Source organism: Ambystoma mexicanum, chromosome 8, assembly GCF_040938575.1.
Source record: "Ambystoma mexicanum isolate Mex_15411 chromosome 8, UKY_AmexF1_1, whole genome shotgun sequence".
NCBI classification, from domain to species: Eukaryota; Metazoa; Chordata; class Amphibia; order Caudata; family Ambystomatidae; genus Ambystoma; species Ambystoma mexicanum.
Genome location: NC_090929.1, coordinates 1,281,891,966 through 1,281,914,971, shown reverse-complemented (window position 1 = coordinate 1,281,914,971; position 23,006 = coordinate 1,281,891,966). Strand labels below are relative to the sequence as shown.

Below are 23,006 nucleotides of genomic sequence, written 5' to 3'. Positions count from 1 at the left end.
TCCCCATCCAAGCATCAATACCTTCCTAGGGTATGTAGGAACTAAGGTGCATGATATGACTCCTTTATAAAGTCTTGGCAAAGCCACAGCATGCAGATGAGGTTTGCGAGAAAAAGAGAGAGAGGGAGTCAGATGTGGCGTCTCTGCCTTTGGCAGGCACTTGGATGGTGCAACCTGGTCACGCAGAACAGTAAGTGGGACCATCTGATCTGGGAGCCCAAATGAGATCAAGCGACCTCGGAAGATCGAGGCCAAACCAACCCTGAGGAGGAGCAGCCAAGAGATCACTGCACCAAGTGTATTGCAAATGAGATTGGACACTGCACAACGCAGTGTCCAGTTGAGGAGTCAAGTAAGTGGCTCCATGGTGAGAAAAGGGCCGCACTAACTGCCACACTCTCCCATGGAGCAACGCCAGAAACAAGCAGGTGCGCAAGGCTTCAGAGTCATGGTAGGTGGGAGACAAGGTGAGGGAGACAATGTCAGGGTGGGAGAACGAGCAAGAAGCCACACAGTGCAGAAAAGACATAAAAAAGACCCGGTTTGGGAGAAAGAGCCAGAAGACCCAGAGTGGGGAAAGAGATAGCGACAAGTCCTGGTGTGGGAGAAAGGGCTAGAAGGCCCATAGTGGGGAGAGAGAGAGAATAGGCCCTGAGGCGGGGACAAAATGGAGAAAACCCAGTTTGGGGAGTGAGAGAAAGAAACATACCCTGGAGTGGGAGCGAACCAAGAAGCCCCAGAGTTGGGAGAAAGTAAGAAACAAACCCAGAGTGGGGAGTGAATAAAGACACCCCCGAGTGGAGAGAAAGAAACAAACAAACCCCGGAGTAGGGAGCAAATCAAGAAGCCCCAGAGTGGGCAGCAAGTAAGAAAGAAACCCCAGAGGCAGAGCAAACCAAGAAGCCTGAGGAGAATGAAAGTAACAAACGGGGGAGTGGGAAGCCAACCAAGAAGCCCCATAGTGGGGAGAAAGAAAGAAATAAACCCTGAAGTGGGGAGTGAACCAACATTCCATAAAATGGGGAGAGAGAAAGAAACAAGGCACAGATTGGGGAGAGAACAAAGAAACATCAGATTGGGGAGAGAGAAAGAGAAAACTGCCCAACAGATAACAAAGGAAAGACACCCTGAGTGAGAAGCAACAAAGCCCAAGAGTGGGGAAAAAGTGACTGAAAGTACCCTGATTGGTGGAGCAAGACAGGCAAAACTCCCCCCAAAAGGAGAACGTCTGTGCGACTTATAACTGGAAGGAGAAGCAGCAGTATAGGAACTATATATTTAGAACTTTCAACCTAGGCCAGGGCCTATGATAAAGAGACACAGGGGTAGTGGGGGTCAGAAGCCAGAAGCCATTTCTTTCAATAGGAAACGGCCCAAAGGTTGGTTGTTTTGTGTTGCTTTTTAGTAATAGGAAATGAAGGTAGGTTAGAGTTGGATTCTGTAAAGAGGACTGCATTTATGTTGCCAACCTAACATGCCGAAGAGCACCCTTTTGACTTTCATTTGTATAGCCTAGGGTTTAGAACCATAGTTTAGGGAGAGGTTAGGCCTTTTTATACTGAAACAGGAATAAAACCTGTGTGAATCATGCCTCCTTGTCAGTCTCCTAATTCTGACCTACCACAAGTGGTGTCAGGAGTGAGATGTGCATGACCCAATACAGAGTCAGATCCACCTTGAAACCCTTATGTCAAAAGGTATTGATCAACTACCCACTATTGGCCACTTGGGCATGAAACCTTCTTCAAATTCCAACGGGAGGTCTACATCTTTAGTGTGGGATGACCAGCAACCTACCATGACTCCTATCTCCCCTGACCAACAAGCTCAATAGCATGTCAGAAGACGAGGGAAAGTGTGGGTCGTTTGACCCCATTTGTTTTTCTCTTACTAAGGAAGAATTTGTGGTTGCCTTAGAGCAGGGTATTTTGAACCTAAAAATGACTCCTCTGTCCCTTGAGATCCTTCTGCAGAAAATCATTGATAGCCAGGAGAGGGATGATAGGAGATAGGAGGGCCGATAGATGGATGCGAGGGTTCCTTGCTGGTCTCCATATACAGCCCTGGGTGTGGCAGCCCTATCAGGAAAACAATGATTTGGGTGCCTTTTTTGTCAACTTCGAAAGCCTGGCCATCTAGTTTCATTGGGCTGACACTCTTAAAACCTATTATCTGGTCCTGTTACTTAAGGGGGAGCTGCAATTGGCACACCAACCCATCAATGCCAATGGAACCACTCCCTTTGCTGAGACAGAATTCTATTTTTAGAGTAAATTACAAGTTCCCATCTACTCCCCAATGAAGCCCCCATTGAGTTAGCTGGCGGGATACAAAATTAATTAGCCAGTGTTTGGGGAGAAAAGTGTACCAGAGGTGTTTGGAACCTTAGCACGTGAGCAGTTTATAAACGTCCTACGAACCAATCTGGCTTTCCAACAAACAGATAACCAATTCAGTTGTCAGTCATACCACATGGTTATGATAGTTTATTTTTATAGTGCCTATACACATGTGTTTCAAAGCGCTTCAAGGTGGGGAGGCAGCAAGGGAAAATACAATAACATTCTTACAAGACCTTGAGACATTAAGAATGGGTAATTAAGTATTGTACTAGGCCTGACGACATTTCTGATAGTGCAAGAGCGTTGACAATAAATGAGGGAAAGAAGGGGGGGACAAGCAATGACTATCATACTAGGCCAGATGACATTTCTGATAGTGCCAGAGCATTGACAATCAATGAGGGAAAGGAGGGGGGAGGGAGGAACAAGCAATGACTATTGTACTAGGCCTGACGACATTTCTGATAGTGCAAGAGCATTGACAATAAATGAGGTAAAGGAGGGAGGGGGGAGGAAGCAGTGACTATCATACTAGGCCTGACGACATTTCTGATAGTGCAAGAGAATTGACAATAAATGAGGGAAAGGAGGGGGGGGGAAGCAGAGGAACAAACAACAACTATCATACTAGGCCTGACAACATTTCTGATAGGGCAAGTGCATTGATTATGGTGAGGGGACGGAGGAGAGGAGAAGGTACAGGCAGGGAGAGGAAGAGAAGACTGAGAATCAGTGAGTAAGGTGAGTAGATGCAACGCCGACGAAATTCAGTGACCAGGAGCAAACAACCAAATGAAATGGACATGCCATGATTCAAAAAGTCAATACTGAACACATTATAATGCAAGAGTTCAGCATGTGCATGCCATGATTCAAAGTTATTAATGAGCACAATATGATTCAGGACCACTATGAGTACGTAATCAAGCAAAAGTCCTGCATGAATACACCAAGATTCTAGATCAATGAACCATCTTGAATCAAAAAGTCAATTTAAAGCATTTAGCGTCATAGCGATGATGGTACCTCCATAACGTGGCCATCAGTTTCACACTTCGGAACAGGGCGGGTTTGTTGAAGCAGACGAGGTATTGCAACTGTAGTATGCCGAGGACGGGGAATGATCGGAGTGATGGCAGTACTGCTAAGATGCCTAGACAGACAGAGACAAGGGGCAGGCGGGTGGGTGGGCGTTGGAAAGGGTTGGCAGTGAAACAGGAAGAGGGAGAGGCCATCGAAGAGGATAAGGGGGGGTGCGGCATGGCACACCATACATGCCGGACAGGGATCAAAGGCCTTAGACTGGGCCTTGGTGATGGGGGCCTGTTTCGACTCGCCGGCTCCCTCTATTGGCTATACGATGAAAGAAACAGTCAATCAGACTGCAGGGGCAGCCTCCAGGCACATGAATGCCGCAATCTTACCCACAGAAAAGATGGCAGCCATCTTCCAGTGCACTTGTTTGCACTTCAGTGTTATGGGCTCCGGCAGACCAGGATCCTCCATCCGCAGGAGGGAGCGAAAGGGAGGGAGAAGGCAGGAGGCGCAGTCCAACTGACTGCAGAAGGTAAAGTACAGCCAGTCACGGATCAACGGCCTTAGAGTGGGCCTTGGAGCTGGGGGGCGGCTTCGCCTCACCGGCTCCCTCAATTTGGTTATACAATGAAAGAAACAGCCAATCAGGCTGTGGGGGCAGCCTCCAGGCACACAGATGCAGCAATCTTATCCGCAGTAAGATTCAGTGTATACATGGATCTCTGGGTCTTGATGGACATTTAGTCTGATTTCAACACTCAAATGGAGTTTTCCTCTCATCACAGCCCGGCTATTAATTGGTCTAGTTCCACTTCTCAATTTTGGTTAATGAGGATCTTATATGGTGATCCCAAATGTCTGACATATTTACAAAGACATTATTTTTTCTTCTGGATATCCGTATCAGAATAACCACAGTTTTTTCAGAATACAAGGGAGGTCATCAAACACATCCCTTTGAGTGTCCGTCACTTGTGATCTCTCCACAACAGACTTCTCCATGCTGGCATATTCTGGAGCTCAAAATATAGGGAACAACAAAGTAAAGTCCCCCCCCCCCCACCAGAAAAACCCACACTCCTCTATGGAACTACAAGAAATGTATCAAATTTTATTCAATCTTATACCATTGTGAATGATGCCTGCCGTGCTCACATAGCAGGCAGTGTGTATATTTTAACGTGTCTTCCATGCACTCCTGAAAAGTAGCGTCTAATTGTGATTGTAATACTGCCAGCCATGCAAGCATGGTAGGCAGCATTTAACTGTAATTGTACACGCCGCCTGCAATGCAAGCATAGCAGGGAGCGTTTACTAATTTGCAGGGCAAAGTGTGAATGTGCAGGGCAAAAGGCAGAGTATGTGCTACGCAAATGACAAACATTTGCTAGCGAGGTGCCGCCTACGTCTATGTATACAAGTAATGTCTCCCTGCCACCAAATACGAACTCTTCGAAAATGACCTCTATTGATTTTTCCCAAAATTCTATTTTTTATAACTTTTGTCTCATTGAATGTATTTGGATGACATTCTCCACAACAAACCATTGCCCAGCCCCTCCAAACATGGCAATTTTGGGGAAAATGTATTAAACGGTTTAAAACCTATTTTAAAAAGAAAAGAAGCCTTTTTTGGGCCCACTTGCGTTCATTTTCCCAGAGAGAAAAGGGTGCTTCACCCTGCCTTTTTGTAGCATGACAACCACTGGATGGATTTGCACCAAATAAGAAACAAGTTGGGCACAAGGTGTAGATGTGACTTTTGTTGGTTTTATGTAAATCCATCCAGTAGTTTATTTTTAAAAAGACAGAGAAAAGGATGCCCCTTGTCCCAAAAGTGTGTGTATTTCCCTCATGGTTCATTACAGCAGTGCGGTTTCTCAGAAATACAAGTGATTGCTCAAGGCAAGTGATTCCTGTGGTAACCCCAAGGAGAGCTGAAAATGAAAAGTGCTCAAAATGATGCGTGGAGGAGTGAAATGGGTGGTTTTATATCTGGCTAGAAGTGGTTCAGGGGAATGAGGACCACATGTTTCGAGGAAGTGTTGAAGGTGGTCTAGGAAGTTCATTTTCTGCAGAATGTGTTCGTCTTACCTGAGTAATTCTACGGGAATCTTGCAGGATTATTGCTGTTACCTTGCAAGATGCATTCAGAAATAAATTGTGTCACACGAACCCAGTGCATTGTGGGAGGGGCAGGGAGGATTTACACAATGTGGAGAATCGGAGGACTATAAAAGAGGAGGGGGACACATGGCGAGTGGCAGTGCGGCTGGGGAAGACTTTTACATTGTCAAGCGATTTCCTGTTACACCGGAAATCATCATATGCTGCTATTACTGCAGGCAGGAGTGCAGAGAATGATTACATATGGGTTGTTAGCATGATAAAGTATTGCAGGAATAAAAGGACGGGGAAAAGGGAGACAATGACCAATATGTACAGTGGCCACTGGCAGTGCGTCCTGAGGAACATATTGCCTAATTGCTGCAACGCAGATATAGGTATCTAGTTACCTACTAGGGAGGGGGATATGTGCCATGACCAATAGTGCCCAGTCTTTTTTAATAATTGGTGAAATATGCACGGTGGTCATGGCTGTAGACAGTGGCCATTGGGCCCTGAGGAATATGTTGCCTAATTGTTGCAACGGGGCCAGAGGACGCAGCCAGAGTCAGTGGTTGCTAGGCATGACCGCAGGCCATGGCGGGTGGGATCTGGTTATTTCATAAGAGGCAAGCATTGCCTCTGGCAAATAGGGATAGAGTGGCACTCTGACCAAAGTCCACTGGTAGTTAAGAAAAAAATAATAAACACTAGGAATCACAGTATCATTACGGGGTTGAACATGTGTTTTACTTAAAAGCTGCAAAGGGTGACTTCCAAACTTTCATTTAATTGTTTTCCTGTCCCACCGCAGGCTAGCAGCATAGGCCTTCACCCCATTATGACTTACATTGTTGAGGAGAGGTCCATTGTTGACCAGTTTGAGCCGTGTGATTCATTGGCTTTAGTTCAACATTCTTGCCCTAGTAACCCAGGCAGGCCACAAAGTCTATAGTTAGTGGTTTGAACGCATATGCTCAGTCCAGTTCACAATAGCCAAGTAATATACCTCTGGCAAATGGGTTTAGAGGGGTGCCTTTACCAAAGTCCACTAGAAGTTAAAAAGAAAACAATAAACACTAGGGGTAGGGGCATGGGATGTCTACATGATAGATATATATATATATATATATATATATATATATATATATATATATATATATATATATATATATATATATATATATATTATCACTTGCAAAGGTAGACGTAAAGTCCTGCCACTTCATTTAATTGATTTCTGGTACCTCTGATCGATACACAATGTAGCCGGTAAGATAGCTCAGCGGGTTGAGCGCTCGCTGCTGCGATCTGAGCATGATCTGCAGATCGCCGGTTCGAATCCTGGCAAGGCCAACTCAGCCTTTCATCCTTCCAAGGTCGATAAATGAGTACCAATTTCGGTTGGGTGATATTGTATGTAAATATGTGCTCTGTAAAGAGCTTTGGATTAAGGTGCTATATATATAACACATCAGGATTATTGATTATTTGATTTAATTGACTATAGGCTGCATTCTTCCATGGTTACTAGAGAGGGGGATATGGGCCATGGCTGGTAGGATTCTAATTTTTTGTTAATTGGTGTGACATGTACGGCAGCTACGGAACTTGGACGTGGCCATTGGCCTTCATGGAAAGCAATGGGCAGTGGCCTCTGAAGAAATAGAGCACAACAAAACCTGTGAAAATCATTAAAAAAATGTTTTGTTAAGACATAGTTAAGATCATCCATTTTATCACAAATAAAACCCTTGAAATTTAGTTGGCGTGGCAAGTGACAACAATATTAACTTGGAGTCATCTCACGAGAACCACAGCAGGGATTAACATTGAGTTTAAAAAAATACATCATGGGGGACAACTATGGGAGGGTCTCCGAGTTAAGGTGGTTATCACTGCCCACACCCACAGAATTTCAAGGGCTTTATTGTGATAAATTAGATCATCTTAAACCTTTTCTTAACTAAATTTTGTTTAGACACATTCCTAGCAGATCTGCCATCTAAATATAGTGCTGGGGAAACGTTTGGCAAATCAGGTCAATAGGATATATACTATATGGGATATATAGGTTTGCTCTGTTATTGCTTATGATCCTTTTGAGTCGAAAGACACCATTCTTTACAAATTGGATCAATGGGAAACAAAATGTGTTACTTGGGCCAGAGGACGATTATCACATTGCAATTACGTTTCATCTGTCAACATAAAATGGGGCTTTCATAACCACAACAGTGTGTATAGATGTACATAAGCCTCTTTAGCTATATTTGGACCACACAAATGTCATTCAATTCTTATATGTTGTGTTGCTCGGTTGGTCATTCTCTCAGCAAAGATGTTTTCAATGCATCCATTGTTTTCAAGGTGGGGCTATGTCTCCTAATTCATTCATTTTTTATAGCACGGTTAATACCAGAAAGCTCTCTGTAAGTGCGGGACTGGGATTCAAATCTCCATTGGTCTGTGTTGTCTAGCTTCCAAGACAAACATTTTGCCCCTGAGCTATCCCTTTCTGCCAAGCTCCAAGAATACTAAAATTAGCGATACATTTCTTCTCTAAGTCGAAGTCACCCTAATGCTGTTAGGGGGAAACTGACTGCAGTTGCTTACCAAAGCCAACTAGTATTAGCCTTAAACAAGACACATGGGTAGTTCCTTGCTTTTGTCTATACACTAAGTATCAGACACAGCCCCAGAGGAGACAGTGAGTCAAACTCTTTCTGAAATGTATCTGTGGTTAAAATCGGTACTTTGGTAGGCTTTGTCTAAAAACCTCATTACCTCATGGTAATTATGGGTCTTTAAAATCAAGCAAATCTAAGAATTTGATTTTATAGTAGACAAATATGCTGATTCCAGCACACTTGAGCTAAAAATGAGTGATCAGGATAAGAGTAACTTCTCTTCCTTTTTCTCTTTATTGTCTGCTAGTGTGGAAGCCTGTGTAAATGGCCAAAGTGCAGGTTTACATTAACAAAGTAGGACCACTACATATACTAAGGCAACAGCTCCCTCTAGCAGTGACAAGAGGCGCAGCTACTGCATCAAACAAGCATACAGAGACAAGCATACATCTGGCCTTTTCTTACATTGTTAGAAGATTGGATAGGTGAGAACTATTTGATAGATTCTGATGGTTAGAGACCATCTAAGCTCGTGGCCGTTCGAGATCTGGCCCCACCAACAACTGGACACATATACTGTTCTTTATTTAGAAAAAACGGCTCCTGAGTAACTCTGAGATACATGTATTGTGATTGCAACTCAGGTTAGATTAAACGTTATTAAAGCAGCACAAAAGTTAGAAGAACTTAGTGAACTGAAACTGCTTCAGAAAAAGACAATTTAAAGAAACGACATAGCATAAGTTAATTGAAACAAGGGGGAATTAAAAAAGTATATTGTAACGGGTAGACAGTTTGTTTTTAGATTAAAACAAAGATGTAACTAAAATGTTAATATTTACATTAAAATTACAAAACATTTTGTACGCATCCAACATCTAAATGATTCAATAGCAGGGATGGTTTTCGAAGAAAAATAGAATATTGATGACATATTATAGTTTGGTCCAACCACTTGGGATATATAAAATGTGTATTACTGTGTTCTGGGAATGGTGTTCTAAGCACCTTGTGTTCCTAATATAAGCAACGACAAAGGCAAAGACATACATTTGGGAGGCCGAGCGGTTCAGGCACTTTGGAGCACCCTCCTTATTCTTTGGCATCCACACCTCTACAACTAGCGCCATAATTACTAGATAATGTTCTAAAATACCAGTGTGCATTTTTTCAGGATTATGTAATATATGTTTTTACACACAGATAGTTGTGTGCATTGCCAAACTGTCAAGGATCAAAGAAATTGCATGTGCCTGGCTTTGGGAAAAGATGGATAATTGAGGTAAGAGTTTGTGTTTACTGTCCTGGAAGCCTCAAAAGGTACAAATAGCATGCAAATAGACTGTGCATTGTGTGAGCTTTACACTAACTGGTTTTCCAAGAATAATATTTATATACCTACATCTAGGAAAGAGAAGTAACACTGGCTTTAGTAGACTTTGCTGCAATGGTTTCTGCGTAGCACTATTGAAATATCACATTGTTATGGATACCTTCCTCCCTCAGATTCCTCATCTTGAAAATGTCTTCCACAGGCAGCGACTGGATTAGAAACATTTCCCATAGTAACCGGGGGAGGAGGGGACGGACACACTGCAACTCAGTATCAGCGGCACTTGGCACCGTTGGTACCCATAACTCAGGCTATGATATGTGAGATACATATATGGAAACACTGATTCCCCATGACTTCATTTCTGATTTTCTACATGCTCACACGGCCATTCGGATTGCCACTCAAAGTACTTTTGCTGTGCCATGTCTCATTTAAAAAACTCAGGCAATGTACCAATTCAGGCAGTGTGCCCTATGGTTGTGAGAGAGAGAGTGACCACATTGCATCTTTCCACATAGATGGCAAGGCTTCACTGAGTGTTCACTGAGTGTTGTTTATCCATCTGCTTCCGCCCCTCTCCTCTGAACCAAAACAAGAAACAGAGCTAGTCTGAATAGGGGGATAAAAGGACAAGAAAAAGTTGACAAAGTGAAATATGTCCCCCTCCATGGTCCCTTCCCCTTCCAAACACTAGTCCTCGAGGTGCAAACATCACTCTCTCGCTCTAGGATCAGATTACTATGAGTAATATTATGTATATTCTAACATATAAATGGGCCACTAGCCATGGCCTTTGACCTTGAGCAGTTTGTACATCTTTTGGCAACATCCACTGTATATTATAAAATAATAATATGCAATAAGCGATTGCCTTTGGCCGTGCCCACTGTGTATTATACACACTAACGAGCCACTAGCCATAGTCTTCAACACAATACTAGCCAGTGGCAACGGCATTTGGCTGTGCCAAGTGTATATTAAAACATATTAATGGGCACTAGCTATGGACTTTAGCCATGGCCACTGGCTACAGCTTGCAACCTTGCCCATTGTATATTTTAAAACAGTGATGGGCTACTAGGCGTGGTTTTTAACCATGGACATTGGTATTTCTGAACACTGAACAACCACTAGCTATTGCCTTTGGTGCTGGCCAGTGACCCCGGTCTTTGTTATGGACAAGTCCACAGCCTAAATTGTTATTAAGGTAATCAAAGTTTTCATGAGATAACTTTTAAATTATGTTATTTCTAATTCCATTATTGATGTAATCAGTTATGTACAGTGTAATTAGTTTTGTCACCAGTGATCGCATCAGTGATGTGATTTGTAATGTCATCAATGTTCTTGTACAATATGTAATTAGTGATGTCATCAGTGATGTGATCTGTGATGTCATCATCGTTGTCATAGACTGCGCAACAGGGGGGCGGAAAGTTAAGGTGTCTTTAGCTGAATTTCAGGGGGTTTGTTGTGTTAAGTTCTCACCTTAACATCCCTGCAACTAAAGTGTTTTCCTTGAATTTCAAGGGTTTTGTTATTCCATAGATTTTTACAATGCTTCCAGACCACTAGCATGGTCTTCGCTATGGTCAGAGGGCACAGCCTTTGGCCATGCCCAGGTTCCATTTTGAAATGCTACCATTTCTGGTGCGCACGGCCGAACACTACCAAACCACTAGCCATGGCCTTCAGCCATGGCAGGTGGGCACGGCCACTCTATATTTTAAAACACTTGCAACCCATCCCTCAAAGACGTTAATCAATCACAAACTGATGTTGTCCTGTTTAGACAGTGTTATTGTTATGGATAAAAGATTGCAGGCTTTGAGAACTCACAAGGTTTTTAGGCAATGCGGGGTGAGATTACATTATTTGTCATGGACCACACACGCTGGTTAAGCAGCGTGCTCCAAGCCCCTTGTTTTATGGCTGGTCTCTTGGTGACTGTAGTGTTACATCGCATGACCCCAACCAACCACATTTAAACAGCACGGAAATGTCAAAAAATGACCGACTGCAAGAATAACATATGCCCAGGTACTTTTTCCCCAAGGGAAATATACAAACGTAGTTCAATAGAGACAAAAGGGCGCAAGACAAAAAAGCATTGGACTTTTAAATAAAGTAAAGAATCCAGAAAAATAGTGCAGAGATTTCAGTGCTGGAGAGATACAATCCCTGGGCTTGAGGCCAAGGACAAGTCTCTGGGCAGTTTATTTCAATTTAGGTCGCATTGGAGAACTATGTCAACATTTAAAAAGTGCCTCTAGGTCCCTGGGCAATTTCTTTAATTTGTGGAAATGAAATTGCTAGTTTATCTTAAAATAGAGAAAAAGAGGGGCGCCTGGCTATTCCCTGATCTCCAAGGTAATACAGGATGTGTAAAGACAAATGATCGGGGTGAACCGGGTTGTACAAATAGACCCAAGAACAATGTATTGGTACTTATAACATAAACCATGTACAGTACATTTCATAGATAACAGTGAATACCACATGTCAGTGAACCCAACACATTCCCAACATAAAGCATATATAATCACATTTCTAATCACCATAAGAATGATCACATTTTTGGAATGTCTGTGACTCAACCGTATGTGCCATTATACTTGAGCGGGGACTGGTATTGGTATTGATTTAAACATCAAACAATAATAAGTGCCCGTTATGTGTGACGGACACTGTGCATTATAAAAAGTCGACACAACTGTGTTTCGGCCTTTAGCCTATTTTGATGACTGTAGGTAAAACAGCTTTCATCAGGACCAGGAATTGTGGTCTGGGTTCAAACTAACTCTCCTGTGGTGGAAATCTGTGCCTCAATAGTGCAGCTTGTGACTTCAATATGTATAGCTAAATACAGCTTACTGTACTATACCTTATGGCACTGAACACATGTTGGTTAGTTTTTGAAAACAGCACCAATAATACATTTTTGCACTAATTAAAGTACTACCTCATAATGTTGCATCTAAAGCACTAAGGGTATCTCTCTGCAACTTAATGAATGAAGCAAATAGCATGCTTGAGCCACTAATGGGCTAGAATCGGACCCATTTATTGTGACTGAACCCTAAAAAAATATCTAATTCACAGTAGCCTTGTTACACCAGTGGGTGGTCAGTCACAGCTATGTATTAACCACGTTTGAAGCATGGCCTTGTCATTGCCTGGGAACCATATAACTCCACCGAGTCAATAATTGTGTAAGGCTACTCTTTCGTTTAACTATTCCTTATTAAGTGGTAGCAAAATTCCTTTATTTGTAATTTATTTAGGAATCATATTTTTGTATTATGTAAGCACAAAAGAATATAATGGAGTGCAATGTTTCAAAATGTGTGTGTTGAAGCACCTTCTTTTACTGGAGAAGATTATGCACCAGTTGCTTGACGATGATGAAACATGTATCATTGTTTATTGTTGTGCATGATACATAAGAAATGTGTGTGTATGAATTTAACAGGCTGTGTGTGTATGTGTTTTACAGGTCTTTCCGGTGTGATTCGCCATTACGTGATGGTTGCAGTCCTGTTATGCCAAACTCTATGCAAAACAAGTATCTCCTACATCTTTTAAGATTTGCAGAGAATGTAAGCACATGGGTTGCTGCTGAAATTGTGACAAGTCCTACTCCCAAGGTTTGTATTCAGTTATGTACACTTTCTAGTTTTACTTTACTTGAATTTGTTATTATTGTTATTATAATAATTATTATTATTGTTATTACTAGTAATAGTCATATGAATAATAACGATGATTTAATTATGAGATACCTGTGTTCATTTATGTGTACAATCAAACTGCATCTTTAAAATACAAATCACAATCAAGGTAAAATACCACTCCTTAAAAGTGTTTTCCTATTACTATTAATGTCTCTGTGGGAATAAAGCTGAACAAAACCTTGAGTTTTTTTGTTGCAATAATATCCCTTGTTTTGCATCATTAGTTAATTTGTTGTCATTGGAGACCCCAACTGGAGCTCACCTATCTACAAAAGCTGTAGATCCTTGAAACATATTTAATTGAATATGTAACATTGTGTATTGATTTACACCTTGATGAACTCGATATTGTTGGGCTCATAGACCAGGGAGGTAGTTGATGAGTTCAGAGAGGGGAAGCCAAGTCATGGCTAGCCCGTCAAATTCTCTAGAGCCCCCAACGAAATCAGGTTTTCTGGGGAACCACCACCTGTGTTGATAACCTCCACTTGCATTTACTATAGTCAAATACATTTGTGTTGGATATCCTGAAAATATCAATTGGGCTGGACGTATATATGTAATTTGTTCATGTTGGCGAGAGTGTGCAGGAGGAGGTGGTTCATTGGGCAAATCAGTTAATGGGACATCAGGATTTGAAATCAGGTGTTAAATTGAGTTTAGGTTCGATGCACTGACCTCATACTCATTGCAAGATGTAACTTAGAAAGTTCATTTTGGAAATGGTCAGAGGTAACTGATGGTGTGAGTGACAATATTCCCATTGGGAACACAGGTTTACTAGTCTTGAGTTTTTACAAGTATAACAGACATAGTTTTCATGTCCTCTTAGATTTAGGAAATTCCAACTTTAGTCATAATTGCACCTCTCATATTTCTTCTACACATGTTTTGCTATTTTAGCAGCTCATCAGGAGGTACAATTATCTGTACTGATTTTTGTTCCCAAGCACTTGAATGTTTGAATGTTATGTGTTTATTTTTCCATACATATGTCTTCAAAGTAACAGTGTCATTATTTTGTGTTTTAGGATTATTGGGCTGCAGAATTTCTCACTGACCCCCATGTAACAATCTGAGTGTGTAGTTTCTGTGTCATATAAAATGAGAAGTCCTATTTTCATTTATCACTACAAGATTAAACTCTTGCTTAGCAAGTGTAACCATACCACTTATCTTATGTACAAATATGTAAATGCAACATATGGGAGTCTTAAATATTGCTAAGTACTGCCCCATATGAAAACCTTTAGAAAAGCCTACTTTATATTAAACAGAAACATCACATTGGGATACATGTGTCCTGCACAACTCACCAACATGAAAAGCAGGGACATTGGAAAGCAATCTTCATGTTAAGTTGCTAGTTCTTAGAGGTCATAATTGAAGTCTATGAACATATTAATCTGAAATTGATTTTTTAAATCAAAATTGAATCCCACAAGCATATGTATTTTAGAATGTGCAATGTGATATCTACTTAGATAGCACGTGTTGAGTAGAGGGCTTATTTTGTCAATGCTCAAAAACTAAAACTCACTAAAAGTATTTTAACCATTTTTGTAAAATGATCATTGTCGGAGCATTCCATGTTAGACTGTCATAAAACATATTCATTTCGGTTTTGTGATCTGAAACTTATCTAAATGATTATAATAAGAATGTATTCATGATTAGAGACATATAGCAAATCAAATAGCTGAAACACAAAATTACATTTAACAACATGAACTCAACACCAAGATATGTCACTCACTATGTCATGTTTGATCTCCTTACATATGTTCTTGTTGGATGAGCAACTGTGGTGACACAAGAGTTAAGATTGTCGTCACTTCCTGCACCCACCGAATTTCAAAGGTTTTGTTGTGATAAGTTGGTTCATCTTAACTCTCCCTTAGCCAAGGATTTTTCAGCAAATTTTAAGGGTTTTATTAAGCTATATCTTCTTCATGCCTGCTTGCAATGATCTCTGGCCACTGTCTTCTCTGAAACAAGTAAAGTAAAAGACTGTGGAAACGCTCGCTCTTACGAATAAATAGCCTGTTCCCACCAGCCATGGCCTTCATCCACTGTTCCTGTTGCAACAATTATCCAAATGTCAACAGCCAAGTCTTGGCTACTGTCCACATTGCTCAGAATTGAGTAAACATCAGGCTGTGCTCATTGCTCATATGGCCCTCACTTGTAAATCACACGATCCCACCATCCATAGCATTCAGTATATCCATTGTCCCATTGCCACACAAACGCTAATAACCACAGTTCACTCGTCATGGACAGTTGCCCATGCCCGCCTCTTTTCCCCTTTCATTTCCATGGTACTTAACCCCATACATTCCCTGCAGTAACATACCCAAGATTACCATGATGGAGCCTTTTATTTCCACGATAATCATTCCTGCTAAAACGCTGCTCCAATTACTACAGTAAGGGGCAAACACTTAAAAATTCTATCCCAACCCGGTTGCCTCCTCATGTCTAGATCCCACCATCTGCCAACCACTATGTGTGACCGTCCTGACCCTCTCCTATTATCCAACTCCCTGCTCTTTCCTGTGACACACTTTTTTTCTGACTGCGTCTTTCCTGCAGGAATCCTTTGACATTCCAGGAGTAAGACAATAAAGATCTGACTTAAAAGGGGCTCTCAGCACTCAGCAAAGAGGCCATCGAAATATGTGGTGTTCTTTGCCCTTCCTCACACTTATCCTAATGTGAAACTACCCTGTCCCTTCCTCCAAACACCTTTCCTCCTCCAAATATAAGTTAGAGCCCCTTTAATTAAACCTTCTTATCGGATTAGCATGCATACTGCTTGCATCAAACAAAACAGAATGGTGACGCATCATTTCTGGAAAGCCTCTGTTCTGCACTGCACCATTGGAGATATACAAAGATTTTTTGAGACCAGGGCCACCCCCCACTCGGGACAGATTTACACCTACCAGAAAATGTTTGATCTCGGAAGCAGTGTCTCTGTGAAAATAACTGTTATGTAGCTGATCTAAATTAACCCTCTTAAATTATTCATCTGCATAGCAGCTACAAACCTAAAACTGTAGCCACTTTCAATGCCATAATCATAAATAAATTGTCAAATTACCAGCTCTGCTACATCTGAATTCTCTGACATGTCTGTGCTCTAGGTAGTAGATTTGGACACAAACTTTTGCAGTACTGCAAATGGGGTACTGTTGCCATCTTACCAAAGCCCTACAAGAAATGAACTTCACACAACTAGTGAACACACCTACTCACAGTAAGGGACGCATGCTAGATTGTATCCTCACTGCTAGAATGGATTTCTGAACTCTGCTGTGGTGAACAGATGTTCAGGAGGCCATCCTAGTTTAGTGAAACAGGGGACACTTCTGCGAAGTTAGCCAGGACAATTCAAGGTAGCTTGCAGAGCAGTCAAGAAGCAGTGGGTGTGGTCTGAGGTCTTGGATGAGCACACACAATAGGACACAATAATTACTCTCAGACAGAAGCATATAAAAAAATATTCAATTTATTCGGCCTTTAACAAACGCATGTGAATAATGCAGAACACAGTAATATCACTATTTAAACACACTGTGTAAAATATAGGTACAGTCACAAAACCTGTGAGGAGGGAAAACACTCAAACTCTAACACAATGGGCAACTCTAGAAATGGATATCCCTAACTTAAGAGGTCCAGCCCTTCGAAGATTGGAGCCTTGTGCTCAATGTTATCTTTGTTTGTAAAAAAAAAAAGCGATCATCGATGCGTAAATCTCACAAGGGACAAACTTCAATGTGCAGCAAAAGTTAGAAGAAGAGGCCACTGTAGTGTAAGGAATTCGGTTCCAAGAGTCAGAGCCGGGTCTGATACAGTGAACAAATCTGTCCCCAACTTTGGAACAACAATAGGGAGCAAGAGTCACCCAAGCCTAGACAAGGACCACAAGGGATCATTTGTGCGTAAAAACGGCATGGTTGAACTAGGGGCCCCCTGCAAGTGCTATGATTACTCACTGCCCTTAGCTCACTCCGGCTTCAAACTTGGCAGGTTTGAAGAAGGTCGCCTGGACTACGAAATACCCTCCTTGGTTATGCTTCAAAGTGCACAGGCTCTGCGGGTGTGAATGCAGGTCAGATTTACATCAGGAGATGGATCTCTCGCCACAAATGCAGGACACAGAAAGCACCAATGCAGCTGGTCTCAGGACACTTGAAGAACGGCGGGAAAGTTGCCAGCAGCAACCGCCACTGTAGCACAGTGACACATGAGCACCCAAGTCTTGCGCACTGATGCACGCTGCTCTCTTGCGGCCGAAAGTGGTAGAGACAACGGAATTTGGCAATAAGGTACATTGCAGTAAGAGCTAGCGTTCTTCCAAAGCTTGAGCAGAAACTTGATGTAGCAAAGCTCCAGCACAGGTGCCAAGGGACATGCTCATCCGTCTACTGGACGGCCCAGGGCCAATTCCAAGAAGGCATGTTAGCAGGGCACCAAGGAGACATTGAGAGTGATTGGTCCCACCACTGAAAAGGGTTGAAGCACCTTTGCAGGTCTTCGGAGATCAAGCGCAATGCTTGGCTCTGCTGAGATAACAGTGGGCTCAGGGTGCCAAACCTTCTCTGTGTGCTTCTGGACAGTCCTTGGATCTGCTTTGCTTCTCGGGATACTTGACCCCATGTAGAGGTCAATTTGGACCTCAGGGTGATCTGCGGGTCAGCACTCAGAGCCCCCTCCTCAAATCCTAAAGTCCAGTGAGTGCTCACACCCCAGCTGGCCAATGAGGAGATCTGCCCCACTTTTGCACCCTAGCAGTGGTCCAATCAGGGACCACTGCAGCTCACATGCTCTCGTGCACACCAGACATCCTGGCACCAGTAGTGTGGATTGGGACCAGACAGTGCCCGCCCACTACCTGGGTACCCACACACGTGACATGCATTAGCCCGCGGAAAAAGTGCTACCTTTTGCAGGTGAATGTATGCCCAAGTAAGGACTCACCAGGTCACAAAGAGCAAGGGGAAGGCCAAAGGACAAAATGTCCAAAGGAAAAGACAAAAGACCTTGTGGCATGGCCATGACGGATACTGGCCACAGACATGAGCCAAACGCAGTAATCGTGGTATGGCTCGGTAAAAATTAATTAAAATACGCAAAAAGCTTCTGCTGCCACAGGTCTATTCCTAGGCACATTGTCCAGTTACCAAAAAATCCCTAAGGGATGTCTAGATCCCAAAAATGCAAGGACCCCAGTGTGTGGTACAGTAATGTACTTTGCGCACTGAATTACAGTTGCCAAAAGTGGCAGAAAAGTCACAAGACTAAGGGAAACAAGTACTGACTGTCAGGAGTACAAGTCCGTTTCCCCAAAACAATGAGCGAAGGCCCATTGGAGCGCAGCTGAAGGCTGTGCTTCACTCGCAGCAAGTCAGGTCAGGAGGCTGAAACGAAAGCAAAAAAGTTGAGGGGTCCACGAATATAGAGGTAAAACAGCAGCAAGTGAAATTGTACATAACAGTCACCAGCAACATTGCCATTGAAGTATCCTCTATCTCCCCAGTAGCCTGGTCAGACCAATTCCTTATTGAATTTGGCATTGTGCATTCCATCCCTTCCACCCGCCTCACACCCACATCCAATCCGGTCCTGGTCCGGAACACTCGTAACTTAATGGCTGAGCTACTCACACCCACCCTCACTTCCCTCCTCTCTTCTTCACGACCTTTGAACAGCTGCCCAGAAGCTATCGCTAACTTCTATCACCATAGCCTCCTCCTCATGATTGACCAACATGCCCCTCTTAAACCCAAAGTGACCAAACCCACAAGCCCACCAACCTCTGGTCCACTGACGATCCTGTCTTGATTTGGAGAAACAAGAGAACCCAAGAACACCTCTACCAAACAAACCCCCCCGCCAACCTTTCTGACTTTGCTCAAGCTGCTAAAGATTACAAGGCGGCTGTCTTCACATACAAGTCAAATTCTTATAGCGCCACAAAAGGGAATGCCAGTTCCAATTCCAAAGAACTGTTCCCTATCCTGCGCAAGCTGGAAAACCCTGTCTCCACCAACATTCACTCTAAGGCCGACAAAGCATGGTGTACCACCATCCAAGATGCCTTTTCCAACAAAAACACCCTCCTACAAAACAAAATTGCCATAAATAAAGCCCAACTAGCCACCAAACCCTCACCCTCCACTCCCTTCCCCCTTCCGCCCACCCGAACGACACAGAGAAACCCATCTTCTCTTTCTCACAAGTTTCGGAAGACCTTGTTCGAGACACAATCCTCTCCCTCAAAACTTCAAACTGCAAAGGGGATGCCTGCCCATCACACATTATTAAGCTGTGGGACCCCACGGTATCCTCAATCATCACAGACCTTGTTAAAGCCTCCTTTGAGACCTGCACGGTTTCTAACATCATCATATCTTCCTGCGTCACCCCACTCCTTAAAAAACCTTCTCTTGATCCTTTATTGTCTACAAGCTACCAACATATAACTTTGGTCCCTTTCTATTTAAAATTCTCGACCATATCGCCTACTTACAAGTTCAACATTTCCGAGAAGCCCAGCAACTCCTAGGTGTTAGGCAGTCAGGCTTCAGACCGGAGCACGGCACATAAACAGCTCTTCTGGATTTGAAAAAACAACTAAACTGATTTAAGGATGAAGGCAACCTGCCAATTCTGCTCTTCCTCGACCTCTCTGTTGCTTTTGATCTGGTTGACCACGAAACACTTTGCTGACATCTTGGTTCTCACTTCTTCTTCTCCTCTGACCCGACTGCCTGGATTAAATAATTTCTGGTGGATCACATGTCTAGAATATGCATAGGGAACTCTGCCGCTGGCCTATGCCAGCTCCTCTGGGTGTTCCGCAAGGTTCCTGCATGTCCCCCACTTTTTACAACACTTACACAAAGCCTTGACTCTCTTGATATCAAATACACCAACTTTGCTGATGATACAGAAATACTCATCCCCAGCACGGGTAACCACCTAGAGCACATCATCATTATCAACACGATCTACGTCACCATCCAAAACTGGATGGCCACCCACAACCTGTGCCTGAATGATGATAAAACAGAACTACGGATTGGGGGTTCCTCCTATCCCCTCAGCAATCCTGCCCCGGAATACTCTTCCTTCTCCATTGACTACACCCCCACCCCTGTACTCAGACATGTCAAAACCTTGGGGGTCTGGATGCTGAACTAAACATATCTAAGCACATTAAAGCACTTGCATCCTCAACAGTCTACACCGCCAAACTAATTTCCCTCAGTCAGCAATTCCTGTCACCATCCAATTGCCTCACGCTGGCCAGAGCTCTTATCATCATCAGGCTTGACTACTGCAACACTCTCCTCATGGGCACTTCAGCCAACAACCTAGCCATGCTGCAAGTGCTCCAGAACAAAGCTCTCCAAGCCACCCTGGGTTTACGTTGCTCCGACCACGTCACAGCCTTTAGGTGTGAAGCCCACTGGCTCCCCATAACAGCGCTCATGGATTTCAGAACTCTTCCTTTACCACATCACTGGATCTACAATCTTGGCCCTAAGTACTTAACCACGAGAATCTCGCTGAAAAACCACTTCTGTGCTCTCCAAGCATCACACAACACTACTCCGGCCATCCCATGTTTCAAAAGGTTTAGAGACATAGAAGTAAGCTTTGCGCTCACTACACCCGCTCTCTGGAACTATCTTCCCTCAAACATCATAGATGAAACCTTCTGCTTTGCCTTCAAGCAACCTTTGAAAACCTGGCTCTTCAATAAATATGATTAACGACACTTTGACTCAGCACAAGTATTAACCCACACTACCATACTTGGCTGTCTTTTTGCCATGCTAGGTGTATTTAAACTGCACATTCTGTAAAAACGCTGTGATGCCTTTGGGTCTGAGCTTCACACAAATGTTATAAATAAATACATTAAATTAATAAATAAATACAACTGCTTGGATTTTCATCAGAATCTGATAGCTTAGATTAAAGTATACTTCTTATTTATAAGACAGCCCAACAAGATACAATCACACCACATATTTCTGTAGGCTTCCTGTCTCGTCTGAGCCACACAACCGGTCTTTTTACAAATTCGGATGTGGCTGCAAAGTGGTGTGAGCATTATAGAATACACCATACAAACACTGTTAAGAAGTAATGATTTGGACTGACCATAGCATTGCACTTGACATCACTTTAGAGATGTGAACCCACTATAGTAAGCACCAGAAACGCCACATCATTATTTCTTTTGTTGTTAGTTGTTGATTTAGGATCTGCCACACACTGAGTGGGTCTCATGTGGGGCTGGATACATCTTTATTTCGGCCCACAGAGTAATAGAGGGCTTTTTGGCTTTAGCGCATATGGTAGCCCCAGCGCCACCAATGTGGCTTCGCATTGCTATCGCAACAAGGAAGCATGGGTGTTCAGTAGCAGGATTTCTGGTTGAGGTGGTAACTGGAAATGCTCAGGAAAGAATTATCTGCTTCACAAAATATTATTTTGTGTGTCACTGGGCCAGTTAAACCAACATTTGGCTGCTTTACAATTATTCTCCCAATCAGGAGTCTTTTTGGAAAGCCTTTCATCCTTTAATGGCATAGTGATCCTTCCATTTCATGCTCACCCCTCATCTGTCTGTGTGCCAACTCCCTTGCATCCAGGGTTGCTAGATTGGCTAGATTGGCTATTTTCCACACAGTTGGGCTACTCAAAAACAATTTGTGCAGCAATCACAGGAGTGTGAGAGTGTAGTTTTGGGCTACTCGGCGCAGTTGTATAAGTTAATTAAAATATAGTCATTAAAAACATGACATGTATATGGATATCTAGTTACGGTTTATGCAAAGCAGGGGTAAGCATATTTCATCTGTACACCTTATAGTTTCTTCTCTGTTCCGTGGGTTTAAGGGCTTGCATGGCCGGTGGCTGGTTTTGGAGACAGTGGTGCTTGTGTGAAGTCACTCTATGTTTATTTATGCAAAAGGCTTACTTGAAACTGATAGCGAGTGTTGTTGGGTCCCCTGTGGCAAAGCCTGCTATGAAAGGTCCTAACCTAGCTATTCCCCTTGGGTGTAATACACATACGGTTGGCTGGCAAGGTGTTTCCAGCACCCAACATGTTTGTAATCCATAGTGTTAGAGGCATTGCTAGGAAGGGGCTGGGGGCTATAGCACCGGGTCTTTTGGTTGTATTGCCGGATAGAAGCTCAGGAGCTGCAACGAAAATGCTAGCTAGTCCCGAGTCCTGACAGTCCTGACATTAGAGTAGTCCCAGATGTTTTCCAGATCTACCAACACCCCTGCCCTGTACCTCTTATTTTGAAAGATGGACTCTCTCTCCATGCACTGTCAGTCTCTCTCTCAATGCACTGTCACTATCTTTTGCTGTCTCTCCCTTTCTTGCGCTTTTTCTCTGTCACTCTCTCTCACTCTCTCCGTCTCTGTGCGCTCTCTCTCTGTGCACAGCCACTCCCCCTGTTACTCTCTCTCAACTTGTGCTAACACTCTCTCTCCCCACACGTTTTCTCCTCATGCCCTAACTCTCACTCTCACCCTGACACCCTTGAGGATATCCCCTCTTGCACCCTCATTCCATCTTCTACAACTCTGGCCTCTGCTCTGAACCCGTTTTCTCTCACTCTTCCTCTCACACCCTCACTTCTTCTCTTACTTTCCCACTCTCAACCTTTCCCTGGCATATTTTCTCTTCCTCATCATCGATGGCACCCTCTCTCAATTGCTTCTTCCCGTGCTCTATTCACTTTCTCATTCTCTTGCATTCCTTCATCCCTGCTGGCATTCTCAG

General features: G+C 43.0%; 1 protein-coding gene across 1 annotated transcript in view; it reads left to right on the top strand.

Moving 5' to 3' along the window:
- The window catches only part of KNDC1 (kinase non-catalytic C-lobe domain containing 1), an 895,433-nt gene that overhangs the window by 732,363 nt on the left and 140,064 nt on the right, over window positions 1-23,006 (top strand). The window contains exon 26 of the mRNA XM_069611402.1: window positions 12,946-13,096. Coding sequence (XP_069467503.1) covers window positions 12,946-13,096 — 151 coding nt within the window. The remainder of the gene's footprint in view (window positions 1-12,945; window positions 13,097-23,006) is intronic.